General features: G+C 38.7%; 1 protein-coding gene across 1 annotated transcript in view; it reads left to right on the forward strand.

Moving 5' to 3' along the window:
• Positions 1 to 15,892: 15,892 nt before the first annotated feature.
• Positions 15,893 to 20,034, forward strand: part of hhat (hedgehog acyltransferase) — a 65,874-nt gene continuing 61,732 nt past the window's right edge. Inside the window, exons 1-3 of the mRNA XM_036547213.1 lie at positions 15,893 to 15,907; positions 16,382 to 16,454; positions 16,825 to 16,964. Coding sequence (XP_036403106.1) covers positions 16,850 to 16,964 — 115 coding nt within the window. The 5' untranslated portion in view covers positions 15,893 to 15,907; positions 16,382 to 16,454; positions 16,825 to 16,849. The remainder of the gene's footprint in view (positions 15,908 to 16,381; positions 16,455 to 16,824; positions 16,965 to 20,034) is intronic.

The raw sequence follows: 20,034 nt of genomic DNA on the forward strand, positions 1-20,034 counted from the left end.
ATTATTTGCCAGAATCATCTTTTACAGTGCATGTTTGGCTCTTGATGGAATTCAAAGTATGAAAGGAAGAGGGAGTAATTTTTTACGCAAAGGAGGCATACAGCAGTGTCTATCTGAACATATTTTCCCCCTAGTTTTAATAGCACCACTTCTCTGCTCCTTAGTGGTATGCTTCTCCAGAAGCTTGGCTTCTCTTTCCCTCTACCCTTTTGCATCCACGTCCAACTTTTTTTTTTTTTTTTTTCCAAAAACCTGTAGCCACTTTCAAATGCATTGTGAGGAGTGAGCTGTGAAAATAAGGCAACTTCCTCTCCTCAGTAGCACACATTTTCATGTCTGTTTACATGATGGTGACCTTCTGCGTGCAACCTCCAATGTCTCCTGGCGGGCCTGTGGACACACTACTAAGAAGCTATTCTTCAAAGCAAAAGAAGGGAAATACAAAAGCATACATTCACATTCAGGCTCCTTAGTTTTAAATACATTTTGTCAGTTATAACCTGCATAATGGGCAGCATAAGAATAAAAAGGCATTTAAAAACATTACCATAATCAACCTGCCACTCATATCTATTATTCATGTCACCTATTTGATGGGTGGTTAACAATAACAAGACAAAAACAAATTCACCATCATGAAACATGTGTGCTCTCTAGTGTACAAAAGAGAAATTACACCATGTTCGACTTCCACATTTCACAATAAGAAGGCATTCATCCTCAAGCGCTGCAAATCAGCCTGGTGGTACTAAGATTCATCTTAGATGTGTCAAGATTATGGTAAAGTTAAGAAAATAACTTGGTTGTCAAAGTTACTGCTAAATCTGTGAGCCTCTTAGTAAAGAGAAATAGAAACTGGGCACTCCACAGGATGCTCTTTTAAGTGTTTGTCTCACTCAGACTCAGCAGTTCCCCATGTTAAGGCTTTTTGGATACTCTGTGTTTAATTTGTTAATAATAAGGCAACATAGTCAGCACACAGTTGTTGTGTTGCATACAATTACATTTATTAGAGATTTGCATTTACATTTATTATTAAATTTACAGTTCAAATGGGTTACATTTTCAAATGGTTCAGTTATTTTGAAGTATCAGTTTGATGTTGGTTACATGTTACAGCATAATTTTTAGACAAAAATAAGCAAATAAGCTCCACAAAGTTCCATGGATGTCCCAAGAGTAAAAATGAAGAAAGTGTCAGCTCTTAACTGTTGCTGTTGAAGAACCTTGGCTGGACAATGCAATACACTGCACAGACAGGAAGACCCGGTTGATACGTACACTGTAATACCACTATGGGGCTGATTCCTTTAGGAGTTTAATTTAACAAAGGACAAACGAGAGCTTATCAGAGAAGCCTGGACAGCATGTCTCCAGCAGTCTGTACCTTTGGCTTCTTTTAAGATTCCAAATTGCACTTAAAAAAACATATGTCATCTGTAGTAGCAGTAACTATAACAGGGCAAACAGGTAGCCTTTGGTAAATACCGGAACTAGGTATTTATTTATTTATTCACTCACCAAAAATAAGTGTGGAGCAGAGTCATCAATACAAAAGTAGAACATAAAAAATACAACATAATACAATAAAACACTAAGAAAGATAACAAGTAGAATACCTAAGGGGAATCAGAAAGGGTTCCATACTAACAATCAGCTAAGGTGAATGCAATTACAATTTTTGAGGTAGCATCAACAGTTACAGCATGAAATAATGCTAAACAAAAGTGAGGGGGTTCCAGGGTGTCACTTATTGACTCAGAATGGTATCCTACCATATTTGAGTTATCCCTAATACTGTAGTCCAGGTTTTGTCCCAACGATTCAACAACCATAGAATTTCTGGACAGGACACCATAACCAAATGGCATGGAATTGGTTATCTGAGGTGGAATTATCAATTATTTGAATCTGAAAATCCTATTTTGAATAGTTATAGTAAGAACTGGAACTAGCAATGGAAAGGGCTGTCATGAGAATTGATTACACTTCCAGATATTTACACATACACAAGGTGCAATACATCTGCTAGGTGGCAGTAGAGAGTTAGAAGGAGAAGAGACAGGCTGTGCTGGTTCGTCAGAGTGTAGAGGCCGCTGCCACCTGGCACAGTTTGTAGACCTGGGGAGGGTGGCCAAGCGAACAGCTGAGAGAAGTGTTGCAGTTCCCCCTCATTCTTTTCCAGAAGGCCACAGTGGGGGTGCTGGTAGTGCTCAGTTTCTATTAGCTTCAAGCCATCGATCCACAACCCAGCTCCGCATTGCACCAAAAACGGTTGAGAAGTGTCCTCTCCTTGCAGACTTGCCCCTGACTGCAAGAGCTACAGTACCACAAGGTCTAACCATAGCAGCACTTTACACATGAAAGCACTGAACCTATCATGGTCAACTTACAATTTGGGATGCTGATGGCAAATAAAATTTTGCAAAGGCAAAACTGTCCAGTTCATCATAGTTTCTTTGCAAAACACTAGATTGTATATTTTTACATTGCAGGCACACTTGCTCCTCCATTCAAAAAGCAAAAACGCTTTGCTGTTTAAGAATGCACTGTAAAGCTGTAAATTACTGAACAAACCTTAACATACGCGTATCAGTCTAACTGATATGAGCACTGACATCTTAAGAAAGCACCTTATCACAATAGTTTTGACTTGGGACATTACACACAGGAGGAGAAAGACTGTCTTGACCCTGCTGTGTGACTGTAGAAGGCTAATGCACTGCAGAAAACTGTAGAAGCTCCAAGACAGGCATGTGGTTAGGGTCGAAATCTGTCAGCAGACAAAATAACAGATCGAACATCTTAATTTGAGTCATTACACTATCGCCAGTCATGTGGAATCAGAATGATAATGTACATTTCACAGTATTCTGAGAGGAAAGAGAAGCAAGCAGCTTAACAAATGGGATCAGAGGAGGGCATTGGCATCAATGCCGTTTTCCAGACCTTTTCAGGAGAAGCTCAACATTGTCAATAAGTGGTAGTAGCCAGAGAACACTCCAGGTGTTTTTAGCTTTTGTAGCATGGTTTGCCAACGGGATTTTGATGATCCTGCATATTACTGAATGATTCACATTGCATTTTGTTACACTGAACCTTAATTTGAAAGCGTCAGTGAACGTGGAAATTATATTGCCATTATCCAATTGTCCATTGCTTATCTGTTGTGAGCTGGTGCAATACTATAATAATGTGACTAATCTGGCTCTCACCAACATTTATGAAGTGAGCAATTAATTTATCGAGATTAAGTATTGAAAGCAGCGGGTAATTTTACAAAGGCTATTCACAGCGTCACATGCGCCACACAGACGGCTACAGTATATTTCCACTCTTTATTTCCTAGACTTTAAATTAATGCTTTGCATGGAAAGAAAAAAAAAACACATGGGTCACAGATTGTCAAGTCATGTCTGTGCAGTCTTTGAAGACAACCCATCCTGAAATGCAGTGGGGAATTTAAATAGTGCAGTAATATAGCATATTGGGGTGAACATTTCACTTAACATATACCCTTTCAAAAACAAAATGCACACAATAAACTTTCAGTAGAAGTATTCTCAGTACTTTGCTCCTGGTAAAATTACCAATCTGGCTGCCTGCATCACCCAGGTGGTTGCTAAACATCAACGGTGGTTATGGCGAGTTAACTCACTTTTGAATACGTGCCCCCACCCCTCGTCATTCCCTCTCTCCTGTAAGTTTAGATCCCAAAACCCTATTGCATGTGCGTCAACATCAAATTAAGATCTGATATTACTGTCCCCTCTATGTCTTCTCCAATCAGAGTCTGGCAGCCTCAAAGTACCAGGCAACCTACTGTATGTCAGCACACATCTGGTTGTTCATATTGAGTCATTTGGTATTTGGTACTTTATTAACTCCCTGTCTCCTTTGCTTTACTATTATTATCTGCAGGTTCAAGACAGATTCGAGCATCAATCACCATGATGCTGCCGAGTAATGCCTTCCACAGCTGTCCAGGGCCAAAATGGATACACCATTATACCAACCCTCACTAAGAGGGTCCCATGAGAAGCTCTATCTCAGCAATAAATAGTCTTTCAGTCTTTTACCTACATATAAAACAAGCTTTAATAACAGTTAATACAGAATATATAGTGTACCATTAAGTGCAAATGGCCTCACACAACATGTGCATGCTGTGCAGTCCATCCATACACCTCATCAGTGCAGTACCAAATGGCTAACTTGACACAGTTCATACACAGAACAAATGGACATGAATAGTAATAAGAGAACTGGCTGGATTGCATGTTTTTCCACTGAGCAAATTCTATTATTCTTCCTTGAAATCTTTGACTAGAATCAACTGAGGAAAGAAATCTTAAATCATGCAAGGGAGAATACATAATGTGTATATTAGTTTTTCTCTGTAATCCACTACAAATCTACATTAAGTTACAGTGCCTGAGGCAAGCCACATTAAAATCACACTTACTCTTTTAACAGCATTTGCTTAGTATCCCAAAGTCTATCTTGTAAGCCAATTTCACTGATGTATTTTTATGGATATGTTCTATATCTAGCTGTCGTTATTCTCTGTTCTGTATCAATCATTAGACACAATGCAATGTCTATGTTTAAAAAACCTTTTTTTTCTCAGAAAACCTAAACTCATCAATCATCGGTCTCTGCCTCTATCCCACAACCTTTATAATTGTTCTACCAAAAAAAAAAAACTTCTGACGCTACTACCTTACACTAGCTTGTGATTCAGTAAGCCAACCACTTAAGATACCTAGTCAGATTTGTCTTTTGGAAATAATCATCTGCATCACTCCTCCTCACACACCTACTAAAGCTTTTCTACCCACCTACTATGTTCCTGCTAGTGGTTTTCATTCCAGAAAGATACACTTCAATTTTTTGTGTCTAAAGGATTGCAGTATGGTATACTCCCTTTGTAAGAATTTTTCCCACAAGAATCAACTGCAAACTTTCCATAAACACTGGGACAGAATCAGGCCTATACTGTTGAAAACTGTTTTAATATTCTGACTAAAAGTAATCTGCTTATAAGAATCATTTTGGTCTCACAACATGTCACAATAGTTGGTGCACAATAGGTAAAAAAGGCAAACAAACTCCTTGTTATTGTTTCAACGGGTCATTTAAGTATGGCAAAATGGCTCAGTAGGAAAGGGAGAGCTGTACAAGTTATTTGAATTTGACTGTTAGAGTAAGGGTTCATTCACACATACAATATTTGGCTCGACAGCAGTTGTGACAAATATCTGTGGCCTTATACTTCTCTGTGTTTCCAAAGATAAGACATTTCTCATTTGTTCTAGCTTGAGAGGACATGGAGTGGAATGAGTGATTTACTGTCATCAGTAATGGAGTTATGTCAAAGTGGAGTAAATACTGGTCTCAACATACAGTGAGTGATGTTAAAAGCGAAACATGTCTGAGCAAAGATATATGGGAAATCAGGTCCCCCAGGGAATAGTCTTGGGACATAAGCAGTAGGCAATTTGAGGGGGGATGCTATTCCCATTTTTAGCAAAATGACCAAAATGCATCCCCCTTGTTAAACTGCCATCCCCCCTCTCCATCCCCTAGTTAGTTGCAGAGAGAGTGCTGTGTGTGCATCTGCCACCCCCCCCTGTTAAAAACTAACAAATCACCTACTGGACATAAGGGACCTTGACAGGGATGTTAGAAGCAAAAATTTAATTTTCAGATGACACCATCTCATGGATGAAGCAAACAGGTTAGAAATGATTAACGTATTTTCAAGAATATTTAAATAGAAATTGAATTTGGAAAGACACTTTACAAATGAAACTTAATATGGAATATGGCCAAACATTAAGTTTTACATGTGGGCATTAACACTTTAAGGCAAAATTATTTTGTGGGAGTTGCTAAATTAGATATATGGCAATAATATGTATGGCAAAAAGTACTGAGTGCAAATCAAAGGAGGTTATATTAATGTTACAAAATTTGTAAGACCACATTTAGAGCGCTGTGTCCAGTTCCGGGGACCACACTGTAAGAAAGTAAGAGGTGCTCTTAAAAAAGTGAAGAGAGGAAATTACTCCTCTCTGGGTGACAGAAGTCATGCCTTCTGACAGGCAAGTAAAAGCCACAAGACATTTCTGATTCAAGCTATCCTGAAAATGCAAGAGCCACAAGAGACTGGTAAGTGCTATATTTGAATTAATTTCACTTCCACATAAATGCCTGTCATCTGTCTCACACTGGACCATTCAGTGTTCAATTTGCAAGTCTGAGCAAGGTAACTGCTGCTATGTATCTTGGAGGAGGAAATGCTGAAGATAAATTTCCTCTGGTGGAAATTCACTGCAAAATAACAATACCCAGCGCAGAGCAGGAATAATAATTGCTGTTTTTTGAGCTGGTCCAAAACTGAGTCTACATATTCATGCACCACATTCACAAAAAAATGACAAAGGTGACAAAATCTTGACCAATGAGTATTCTGAAAACTGCTATTCTAAAAAAAAAAAAAATCCCCATCCACTCTCATTTTCTCTCTCACTTCAACACTAAATAGAAGCACACAAAAAAAAAAATCTTTTGTCAGACTCAAGGAGCACAACACTACTGCACAGTACAAGCTGCTTATTTTACTTAAGAGAAAATGAAGACAAGAAGGAAAAGCCTCAAAAATCATCAGAGTCTGCAAGGGGTTGCCATGACTCATGCAGAACATTCTTAGGGGAAAAAAAAACACAAAGAAGAAAACAAAAAACACAAGAATATTTTCCAACACATAACACTTAAACTGATTGACACTGGGTGATTGAATAGGTTTGCTCTTTTGCAGAAGAGCGTATATATTGAATATATATTGGAATAAAGAGCAGATTGGACAGATTATGTGTTATATTTGTGATGTTGTGTGAAATGTGTGAACATTAGATACCTCAAGGTTCAGCAAATAAAATGAAGAGAGTAGGCAGATATCTGCCAACATTTGGTAACTGTAGCCCACAGACATGCATTGCTGTGAAATTATATAACAGATGAATGCATTAATTTTATAGTATAGTGTAGTACCATTTATCTGAAGGAGAAAAACTATAATGCTGAATTAAGATTTAGGATCAGTTTGACATTAAACTCTTATCAATCTAATGCAGTACAGTTTAACAAATCCTTAGCATACATCTGGACTCTGTCTCTTTGAACATCAGCTCAGTCTGGTGCAAGAACACAGTGACAACCAAATCATAAAAGACAGCTTTTCATATGAGATGTCACCTTTGTTTCCATCACTCTGATTGCTTTTCTAATATCATTGGACAGAAACAACATAACTAAAATGAAAAAAAAAGTTAATTGTGATATCAGCATCACAAAAAACAAACTCAATACTCTTTAGACTAGGCTTCCTTTTGTTTTGCTGTAGCTCCTTTTCCTCAAACTGCCTGTCATAGGGAGAGACCTCAGTGCTCAGTGATATCAAGTATGATAAACATGTCAATATAAATCAATATAGATCGTATATAAATTATATATCTAGTTATACATGATAAAAATAAAAGGCTTAGTTTTCTGTTTTAAATTAAATTAGTTTATGCTAATAGTAGCTGTATTTATTTGTTCATTCATTCATTCATTCATTGCATTGGGTTTGGTTTCGTTGTGATATGGCTCAAGCTATCAATCATATGTGTCATACTTCGGATGGCCTTGCATGGCCAAAAGTCTATCGAGGTGTTTGACAGATACTTGTTTGATAGAGTGGTCATATTTCTCTGCTGTCTGCTTGTTGTTGAAATGTTCGCCCTCTGTGATAGCACTGTTATAGTCCCATTTTAGCCTTCAGAGGAATACACATTCTCAAATTATGGGCTAGGATGCAAAGTAGGTCCTTGGTAGGATTGTTCCTAGTTGCAAAGAGGTGAATTTGGCCCCTATAATCAAAGTTCAACAATTATAATGACCACTGTCCACCAAGTAAATAGATCTTTGCCCCTTTAAGCTATTAAATTAATATATATTTTACAAACTAGTTAAGTATTATATATATATATTAAATTGTACAAGCAATCAACACTACCAAGATAGCATGGTTAGTCTATCAGTAAGCCTCTATTTGATTCAGGCTTTCGAGAGTAACCAGGTGGTCTTAAATATATTTTAAATTTGATATTTTGTTTGTGTATGTATTCTACTGAAATAAGTGTATACTTTTATATCACCTGCATTTAATTTACATTTGGCATCTATGATGGGTCTTGAAGTTAAGAAAAGTTTAAGGACTGTTGAGAACTCTTGTATGTTGGCAGTGATTTTTTAGCAGTGATGAGAGTAGTAATGCCAAAAGGCTCTGTTTAGGATTAATGAATAAGGCCTTCTGCAGCTAAAGAGAATATTCAGGCATGCTAGTATCCATCAGTTATGAAATGGGATATTTCTACACTCATTCTCTTACAGATACCCTAGACAAGTGAAATTTAAAAACCAGAAAAGTTAGCAGCGATCACAAGATACATGGATCATTTGAAAACAAGTTAAATGTAAACCATTTACAATCACACACTTGTAATGTTGTATAATAAACCATCTTAAATATACTGTGCATTTCAGATATGATATACAAATCGCTTTGTATGAAAAGACTGGTTAATCTTGCAGTAAGTATCTCAATGGTCCATTCCTTTTATGCTGAGCACTGAATCCTGTTTGATTTTTTTTTTGCCTTTTAGTTCGTTTCATTTTCAGAATTTCAAAAGTTAGTTCCACCGTGTCACTGCTGTCTTCCATTTCTAACCCCGGTTCTGACGTCCAAGGTGTCAAGAGCTCAAGTAAAGTGTGGCATTCGAATGGAGGTTCTGCAAGACAAAGACAAATTATGTTGAAAACTGACATGATTGTGATAGTGATAGATTTTCTGTAGATAAAGAGACAGCAGCCTCTAACAGCAATTCATTTTATCCTTAAATTTCTGTTTTACTGTTGCTTAATTTGTTAAAGTTGTTTCACTGTTTCTTACACTACATCAAGTCATGCAACCACCAGTTGTGAAATTATCAAGAAGCTGAGCATTTCCTTAGTCTGTTTGTTAAAGTTAAGGGCCAAGTGCATATCGTTTGGATCAAAAAGAGGCCAAAGTCCAGCACACATCTCTGTCACACAGATATTATAAAAATCCAGCAATTTCCTGATTAAATCTTACATGCAACCACAGTTATCATTAGCATGACCTTGGTCTGTCTTACATGCACGCAAAACATATTGACCCATAACATGGTCTTGGTTAGTTTTGGCTACTCTGACATGTACAGTAGCCATATTGACCATGAATGTGGCCTTGGCTTGACATGGATGGTAACTTTTTTGACTGCCATTGTGGCTGTGATCAGTCTTGGTCAATCTGACATGCATAGTAGCTAAATTGACCGCAAATGTGGCCTTGGTCGCTGTGGCTCAGTCTTACATGCACAGTAACCATATTTACCGCTTACGTGGCCTTTGCTACTTTGGTGCGCTTCATCCTTTTCCTCCTCATGAGCGTCACCTGTGGCCGCTTTAATCCCGCGATGAGCAACAGGAGTCTGGGCCGGGACTTGGTGAGCCAGCTTCTTAGTAACGTCCCTTTGGGGAACCTGACAGAAGGAAATAAAACCACAATGTCCACTGATCATTTCAGCACATTCTCAACAGAACAAGCGGATTCATATTTTATATAAACACAGTGTGTTTACAAACGTATAATAATATTTTATATCATAGTGGTATATAATTACCTGGCTTTCCAAGTTATAAGGAACAGTTAAAACAATTCAATATCTTTTTGAACACCTCTGGTTAGATTATTACAAACCCGAAAAGGTAGTTACTTCATTCTTTTAAAGAAATTATACAAACAAAAAAACTACAACAAAACAACCACACTTCTCTTTATGTTCATCATTATCAAGTTAGCTGGCTAGATTGCTGGCAGTTAAGCCCAGTGTAGATCAGAACTTACATTCCTGTTATACCACTGTGCCAGAACTTCCATACAGGTTGGTAAGGCACATCAATCTTGTTTCTATTATTACCAATGCTACCAAAGGTTGTCACAAGTTGCCATGAGTTATATCCCATGCCAGATTATACAAGTTAAACAATAGAACAGTGTTGTTTTGGAGTCCTTTATATCCATAGACCCAAAGTAGTTGATTAGTTCTTTCCAATTGGGTTAGATCGAATGTCACACAGCCCTCAGTCTGCCACAGTGTTGAGGAAGGTTTTAGCTGTGGCAAATACACTCTAACTGCAGCCATGTATAGGCAGGGCCAGTGCTTCCCCTGGACCAGTGCTGGATGAGAGCCAAGTACCAGTTTTTGGTATTGTACCACAATCCTTTGCAGCATAGTATAAGAACCGAGTAAGGACTCAGTCCTTTTGTTTTCCTGTATCTCGGTTTGGTATATGCCCACAGAGCTGCTTGCACAAATACAAAATACAGTGTGTACAGGTTAATTTTCATAGCTAAATGTCGGTATATATTGGCTACCTGGCTAATGTTAAAATGCAAGTCATTTAAACTAGGTTTTATTTATGTGTTACATTTTACTGTTTATTTAATTTGTCATTTGTCATTTCCAATATAACTAGTCATTTACTTAATGCAATATTTCTATTAGAAGACATGGCTAGCTAATTATAAAGTGAGGTTTAGCTACATACCTAACGTATTTCATTGTTAAAATATTTACATGCTTATCTAACAATCTAGTCATGTAATATTTCCATATTGGTCTCTTGGTCTTGGTCTCATGTAGTGCACAGCTAAGAATTACAGGGCCGTATCTGCCAAATGGACATTTTCTGGAATTAGGCTTTGAATTTGGTGGTTAGAAATGGTCTTTTGTGGCCATCTAAAAGTTACCCAGATAAAATTACCCTTGCTGTCATGTAGACATAAGAATTAGAATATAGGGTTCTATCTGCAAAAGTTCAGGCGTTAACTTTAATGCTTGGCAAGTAGCAAAATGGGGTGTATTTCCCTAATATTTTGATCATCAATCACTTAACAGAGGTACCCTCTATCTTCCCGCTTCCTTCAACTTTAGTATAGTTCAGTAAGCTACCTTAACTTTCTTCACAAAATTTAGCTTGTGAAGTTTTACCAAAAATTTTTAATGTGTATTAGCCTAAACTAATAATTGCAGTTCAGCTATTTTTATATTAAGTACTTGACAAAACCACTGTAAGTGTTCACTAGAGCATGGTATTTCAGAAAGTCAAGAGGTAAAAGAGAGGTACTGCTGAGGTTAATCATTTCTATTGCAATCAATAACTGTATTAACAGTGCATGGTCACAGATGTATGTATTTATATATGTCCAAAAGTTAGTTTGAAACGCATGTCTGTCACTTACTGTCCTCAATCCGGTCTTTTTTATGATTATTGTACAAACAATATTTATCCAGCTCATCTTGAGGATATTTACATGCTTGAAAGTACCTGAAGCTTTCCATTTAGAACCTGTATTATTATATTAGTGATGAATTTAGCTGAGCTTGTTTTTGACCACCTATAAGGAGGAAAGCTACCAAGTGCCTGTTGTGCATTTCTCTGTTTAAAGAGCACTGCTGTTGTTCTCTTAAACAAGGTACTTGTTGAATTTTACTGAGCCTGCTAAAGCCAGAGTTGTTGAGCTGGAAGTATCACAAAACCCTTCCCCTTAAACAAAACACTGCATCATAATATGGCAAAAATACATTTCTTTTTTTTTTAATTAAAGAAGAGCAGATTCAATCATATGACAGGAAGAGTAATTAATATTTTCAAGTCTAAATTTTCAGAGAATTCAAATACACATATGGCCGTGTTGAGAATGTAGAGAACAAGAGCCAATGGAAAAAAATGGAGTGAGGAAATTACAGCTTAGACCAAGACTGAATGAATACCTCACTATAGCAACCGGTAATATCCCTCACCAAAAATCCATAACAACAAATTGGCCTCCTGAACCGTGGCACCTTCAGACAAAGCGGTCACATTCCTGCAGCTGCTACACAGGGGACTGAACCAGCCCAATGCAGCAACCCGGCACTGTGTTTTTATACACGTCCACTGCTCTCGGCCCTCCGAGCTCTGAGTGCTGAGTACGTTGGAAAATATAAAACCTTCCAATTGTTGAGTTTTTGCTGGTTAGGCGAGGTTTAACTGGCCAGAGAGAAATCTAGCAATGTTTAGACCTGTGAGGGCCTTGCTGAAGCCATTGTGCTATGAGGTCGATGTTAAAATATACAGAGGGCGCCATTGTTTGCTTGCCGTTGTTTTTTCAGCTCCACCATTAATCCACCGTTGTCGAAAACAGAGAATTTTGGTTTGTATCCTGAAGGCATGAGAGGAAGAATCATCTCTTCATGAAAGAACTGGGATCAATCTCCTCCAGGTTTTTTGTTACACAATGAATTATTCCTTAAAGCTTCCAAGGCCACAATGGGAATTTACGAGAAAGACGGCCATCCTTAGTGGTAGAGCTTTAGTCTGAAATGCTCAACTCAACTGTAAGGGCACTTGTGTTTTGGCATAATCCTGCGCTTGAATTTGAGATATTCACATTAGCTCCAGGAACATCCTCAGGATAGTGCTGCTTCTTGTAGAATCTCAGTTAATAACCACAACAGTGTCCTCTTCCAAGATGCCCTGTTGAGAACAGTTATCCTGTCCCTAATGAAAGGAACAATCTCACACAGTCATAAACGGATCATTGAAAAATCAGAGGCCAACTGTACTTACTCAAATGAAGTGGTCCTTCCAATTTTTGATTAATGTTTTTGTCCCCATCTCTTTTCTTTTCTCTCAGGTATTCACTGTAACCTCTGCGTCCTTCCCAACTGCTGCTATCTACGCCGTTTTGACATGGTTTAAATGCGTTTTTTTTTTCCTCTGTTCTCTCTCTCTCTCTCTCTCCCTCTCTCTCCCTCCCTCACTCACTCACCCCTCTTGATTATGAAAGTCTGTGGAGGTGGGCTTATATCAGCTCGCAACCTCTGTCTGACCTTTGGTGTGAACTAGGTTGCCATAATTTTATATTGACTGGACAATGACGTCTTCTGAGCCAGAAACAGACTGTCTTGGCAGTCTGACCTAACTCGCTTGGGCCTGTCCTGTTGCCATTAACAAGATGGGCTAGGTTTTAGTGCTCTGACAAAGTTCCACTTATCAGAGCATTAGTTACAGTGCATAATTCTCTCTCAATGCCATGGAGCAGAAGTATTTCAATAAAAGTGTTCAAAATTAGGAGAGGAAATTACTGTTTGAACACAATTCAGACAGAGCACAATGTCTTGACATAAGATAGCGATAGGAAAGATACCTTTCCTCTTCTTTTCTCTATTTTCTTTTATCTTTCTCATTTCCACTGAGATCAACAATCAGCACCATCATACAAAAAGCAATAGCACGCTAGGCAATAAAAGACCAGAGAACTAATTTCCTGAAATATCCCATTCATTCATTAGAGTATGGTATTACTCCATCTCTACTTTTTTACATGTTATGCAACAAACATACAGCATGTATATGTACATTTACGTATATACATTACATATATATAGTGCATAAAGCAGCTCTTACCAGTGGACTCCGCACATTTGTTAGGTTATGTCCCCTGCGCCCCTGCAAAGGTACATGTATAATCCTAATGGGGATTCAGGCTAGAAGGTTCACCAAGGTTGCACAAACAAATCTGCTAAATAATGGGAGACCATGAACTCAGTGGGATGGGGTGGGGTTGGGGTGTTTAAAAGCTGGGTCCACTCAGCATTTCTCTCTGCAAACGTGAAACACACCATTCTGGGGGCCCAGCCAATCATTGAACTGGGTAACCTAACTGCCATGACATCTGCATTAGCATTAGCAGCAAATAAGCAGCAGCTACTTTGGTAGTGAGTACACCCTTTACCATGGAATTCATAAAAATCAGAATACAGATCAAAACATTGGGTTCTGGTCATTTTAAGTATTCCTTTTTCAATTGCAGTCTTCAAGGCTTCAATGTAATTATAATCTCCCTGTGTTCAACCTGAATCTGACCCTTTTATGAGCATACTAGACACCCCACTGCAGTAGGTTCCTGGCCAAGGTATAAGCCTGTTTCAGTTCTCAATAAATTTTAATATGGCACTGTCCCTGCCCCTAAATAAAGCATTAGCCTGGGCTAAGGCCTCCTCAAATATCTCTTTTTCAGCAGGTAGACTTGCCTGGCATTTTGCATCCTGTACTGCATAGGAGCACCCTTTTTATGTTGTCCTCAGTCATTGTATTACATGTACTTTCATTTCAAAAAAGACATTCATCTGACATGTGATGCATTCATTTGACATGTGATGTAATTTTTATGTTTGAATTATCTTTTGACTTGGGGGTATCCTTTGAATCGTTCACCTCAAAGTCTTTTCATGTATTTATAAATGTAATTATTATGTAATTGTTTATAATCTACATAATGTGACTTGTATCTTAGATTTCAACAGACATCAGGCTCTGTGACGCTATGAATTCAGCATTTAATTCATAGGGAAGTAACCACTGGTGATTCTTATGCTTGGAAATAATAATAAAAAAAGGTTCAGGACAGTTATTAGTTCAAACAAAATAAAAAAGGTTTGCATGAAAGAAAGCATACATGGAAATAAACCCCAGCTTTTCTAAGAATCAATCAAAGCAAATTTGCTGGGGTTACACATATATATGCTCAAACACACATGGTTATACCATAGATCATGCCTTTACACAGATCTCTATTCCAGATTAATTGAAAACAACAACAACAACAACAAACATCTGTGGCGTGACTTTGCCTCTACCTGTTGTTGCAATTATAAGTGATTTTTCTGCAAAAAGGAATGAAGCATGGATGAAGTTTGGCTTATATTTGTTTATTTGCAGCATTGTGAAGATGGTGCATAAAAAGCTGTTTCAATACCCTTTGGAGTGTTTATTTAGGTCTCCGCTTACAGACTCAGGGAACAGATTCATAGAAGAACCAGCATTCCTGCACAGCACTGTACACTTGTTGATGTAAAGAATGGTCATTACTCCCCAACAATCACCAGTTCAAACTGATGAGGGGCCGCCTTGTTGGTGTGTAAAGGGATTTAAACCTACAGGGAGGCTGGGTGCAGTACAACAGCAGGAACACAGGTTAAGACATAACTCCCATGGTACCAACATTGCCCAACTGGGAAACGGCGTGGGCACAGAAAGACTAAAAAGAAGAATGTGTAGTTTCCTCGTATCTTAAACAATATGGTAACCTGTGGGAGAGAGAGAGAGAGTGAGTGACGCCAGGAGCCAACTGCTAGAACAGTCAGAGTGCTGACCTCAGCTCATTCCTGTGTTGATACACCACAGGTCCCATTTGCTGAGCACAAGGCTAGGAATATGAAAATATCTGTTGTATTTAAACTGGAGCCCTTATAACTGAATTTGTCTGATGGATAAATCTTGAACCCATCAGCTGAACTCGCTTAACATTACAGCTGTATAACCTGGATGGTCTTATTCACATAATACTCTCACACAGTTTTAATTTCAATACTGTGTATATTCCAGAGGAGGACAAGAAACTGACCTGTATCTTTAAGGAAGCTGGCTCCTCCGAAGGGGGGAGTACGCGAACTGTACCTTCCTTGAGACTGTGGCAGACAGCAAAGGCATTGTTTGCAAAAAGCGGCTTGCCTAATGGGCACTGCCGTCGTCCAAACAGGATGCGATAAGAGAAATCACGGTTTCCAGTTGTACCAATTAGACGGCTGGGGGCAGGAATTTATGGGAAGCGAGGCGGAGAACAACCATTTGCAGAATAGCTAGTTTATCGCAGAAGAGGGAAGATGTAAACGTTAGCTACGCTAGCAAGTCAAAACACTGGAGTGGTCTAATGCACAATGATTGTGAGGTAACGTTAGCTCTGGGTACGTTTGTAGCTCATCTAGCTAGCTGTGTAGCTAGCTAGGTGGCTATGAAACTAGCTGTAGCCGATACTGTTGTCTGGGAACAGGTTAACAAGAGAAGGATACACACACTTTTCTGTGCTGGACTGCCATGCCACGCAGCCCGGCATAAGCTAGCTGGCTAACTAGTGAGCTAGCTAGACTTGTACTAACGTTACATCCTTTGGTGCAATCACCTGCCTTTCCAATATTGTATCAGCGAGGGAACCAGTTAGGTATTTTGTTAGCCAGCTATTTGAAGCATACAGTTTTAGTGTTACTTTAGCCAAGGCGTATTAAAACACATCTTATCCAGTTTTTACAGAGTACAGCGTTCCTGTCGTGGCTAGTTATGCGAGTTTATGGACACGAAATTAGCTTGCTAGGTAGCTAACTAGTTGGATCACAGCCCATATTTTTCTTTCGTTTTTGGTAAATAGCTATGTGTTAAAGGAGGCCCCAGGGCAGCAGTTTTCATGTCAGTGACGTCAGCACATTCCTTTATTAACACAGGTATGTTTCACAATATCCCAACTTCTTTGTATTTGACCCTTGTTTGTATGTGCGATGTCAACACCAATTCCAGACTTCGCTGTTTGACACATTGTGAAGTAACTTGGCTACCTTGCCAGCTGGTTATGAGTGTAGAGATCCCTGATTTGACTAGAACTAGCAATACTCGTCTTCGCAAGCAGCAAACATGTAAAACACAGTCCCATCCTGGTGTTCAAGGTAGATTTAGGGGCTATAAATATACATAGGGAGTATATGTATATATATGTCATATTCATGTGTTCTGTGTAAAGTTTGTTGTTATTTTAAGAATCGATGCCATCACTGTTTTGTGTAGCGCGACTGTGCAGTATGAGGTGTCTGCTTGCAGGGAAACCGGAACACTGTTGCCGGCAATGGGACCCAAGCATCCAATTGCAGATTTGCCATGCTGGGAAATAAGGGTCTACTGGCTCCTATCCATTGGTTCACACTTACACTCCTTTTATCAGCTGCACAGATTCTCGAAAGGTAAGATGTGAATATCACTTGTAATGGCCTATCTTAGTTCAGAGACAACGCATGTAATTTCCAACACATGTATAAACTTTCATGTGATGCAGATAATTACGAAATGACTTTGAATAAACCACTGAAATATACTCAGGAAGGTTTGGACACGATTCACGGATTAAAACAGAAATGGTTATTCTGGATCATGAATGAGCCAAGACACTACAGTAGTAATGGAAACGTGATTTTCAAAAAAAAAAAAAACATTTTTGTAAGTGATACCCTGCTGATTCAATTCCCCGTTTAATCCCACCCCTTTGGAGTCCATGGCTGTAATGGGTTTCATGCTGATGATGAGTTGATTTTGCTTGCTTGAGTTTATACAGCCTAGGTTCACATATTTGCCTATGCTGTCAGGAGGAAAATGCATGGTCCCTGTGAGCATCTGAGAGGTCATTTGACCGGAAAACCTCTGTTGAATTCAATTAGAAAGCAAGGCTATATGCCACTTAATAAAGTGATAAAATAATCATCATGGAGGCTAAAATCACAGGACCAGAATAGCTGGAAAACCAGTCAGTGTGATTCTCCTGGGCACCCTCAAGGCAAAACTAAATGTAACAACGGCCATTTTGACTTAAGAGTTGAAACTGCAGCAAGTACATTAGTGGTATTATCTTAGGGTTTCCATTGAATTAGACACAGACACAGACAAAGCAATTTTGTAAGTCTGTCTCTTTCAATGTGGCTATCAGATCATCCCACAGTTTTTAATGACTAGATAATTCCCTGCCTGTCCATCTCAAGTAATGATTGTAGTCCGCTAAAAAGGCTGCCATATACTATTCAGTGCTACGCATGCATGGCAGTTGAGGTCAGCCTTCACTCTAAAGGGCTTTGAGACCCATGAAATGTGCCATATAATAATAGTAATAATAATAATAATAATGTACTTTAATGCTCCATATTCCAGGCATATATCCTTATACACCAAAGGAAAATAACCATTCCCCTCTTGCCCAAACAAGCCTTAATCAGTTTGTTTAGCCTATTTATAGGCTTTTCTAGTAGCTTCCATCTGTATGCATTTAAGTACCTCTGTGTTTTCTCCCCTAAGATCTGAGACAGTCGGATTACCCAACATATCTACATATGAAACTTAAAGAATAATTTATGTCTAACATGAGGATGAGGTGACTGGCACTGTAGCGTTAGCCTCCCTGCATTACCAAGGGGGATATGCCAGTCCTGGGTGTCTACAGAACCTCTGAGGCAGCCGGGATGATTCTGGATGTGGGTTTATGCTAAGATGGCTCAGATACAGTCTTGTTTGATAAAATCCAGTATGTTCAGTGATGAACATTCATGTCATCTCAGGTAGAATTTTTGTAGAATGTCATCATCTTTATTGCTGTTGTTACTGTATTTGGAAATGATGTGCAAATGCACAGAACAATGTCAGCCTGTTAAACTAGATGCGGTCAGTTGCATGGAGGTAAATTGCAGTACAGTGCTTCTTCACATTCACATTTTTTTTTTTACTTTCATACAGAAATAGAACTTCAGTTACATGAACATGGACTCAAGAGCAGAAAATTTAATTTATTCAAAATAAAGAAACAACAGAAAAGAAAATACTGTTGTTGTCACGTCCACAAGGGGGAGCTGTAGTACTGTTTGTCTGGCTGCTCTGGAACGGAGGTGATGGTGCAGTAAGTTTCCAGCTCGCTGCACCACGCAGGAATGCCTTCTGTTTAGGAGATGAGGTGGCCGCCCCGGGAAAGGGAGAGAGCGAAAAACGACTGACACCGCAATGCAGAATAGAGGGATCCATTCTGGGCTGTCTGCAGAGTTACAGAGGGACTCCCTGATGACCATCAATACTGTGACAGTACCTGGCTCCACAGTCTGGCTGTAGCATTTGAGTTTTGGCAGCTATATGCAAATAAAAGGAGCAGATATAAATGAAATGGGAATAATGAAGCTATTTGATACTCTATCAAAATACCAGGCCAGTATTAATCAAGATAAAATTATTTGTTAAAATACTTCATACAGGATGCTATATTAATTCAAAAATCAGTGGTTTATTAATTCTGATATTAAGCTACTGGGCAGAAATTGTAATGTTGTTCACCAGAAACATCACTGACTTAATGAATGAACTACCGTAATGCTGCTTGTTCCCACTCAAATGCCCCTCAGATACTTTAGTATTTCAGTTACTAGCATTAGATCAAATGGAGCATTAAGAAGGAAATAAATAAAGAGGCGACGTTAAAGGTGTGGTACGAGTATGACGGACGTTAGTTGACATTCATTACAATCTCGAGCACAGCTGCATTGTAGACGTCATGTCTTCTCGGAAGGGGTAGTGCAATCATACCTGTAAGTCTTCAAGTAATAGGGCATATAAATATGGCAGTGCAGTGTTTACGAGTTCCTTCCCTGTTTCACAGGGAGGAATTTTGGCAATAGTGCTGCACAGGTACCATACTGTGTGTGTGCACGTCAGAAATTTCAGAACAATACTGTAAATTTGTTCTCGTACTATATAGTGAAAGACTATGTAACACTGGAGAAATAAGACAGAAAAAATGGTATGCCACAAATCTTCACAGCTTTTTGGCATCTTGTTGTATAAAAGGTGCAGCTGGGAAGGATATGTTCTCTAACGTTCTGCAGAAACTAAAGACAAGCAATTTAATTTTAAAAATCTTACCATCCAGACATGTCTTGTTTTCAGTTGTCACTGCAATACACAAGGGTGTTGTCACACAATCCAATGTACCGGTAGTGCTTTTACTATGGGATAGGTCTGACTGATCATCAGCTGAGGACCTCAGTCCATGCAGAATGTTGTCATACATTTGGAATGTCACATTTCTAAGTGAGGAAATGTTTTAATTGGTGAAGTTGAATAGCTTTAGTAGTTGTTGTAGCCCTACAAGACACCCACTGCCACCTCCCCGAAGGGTACAAAGGAGCCAACTATCACTTTCAGCAAACAGCAACTGCCAAAGTTTAAGGGAGGAGAAAAACTTCAGTCTGAAGTCTGCAATCTTCAGGTCCTGTGGGATTTAATCCC

Source organism: Megalops cyprinoides, chromosome 15 (genome assembly GCF_013368585.1).
Source record: "Megalops cyprinoides isolate fMegCyp1 chromosome 15, fMegCyp1.pri, whole genome shotgun sequence".
In the NCBI taxonomy this organism is placed as follows: domain Eukaryota; kingdom Metazoa; phylum Chordata; class Actinopteri; order Elopiformes; family Megalopidae; genus Megalops; species Megalops cyprinoides.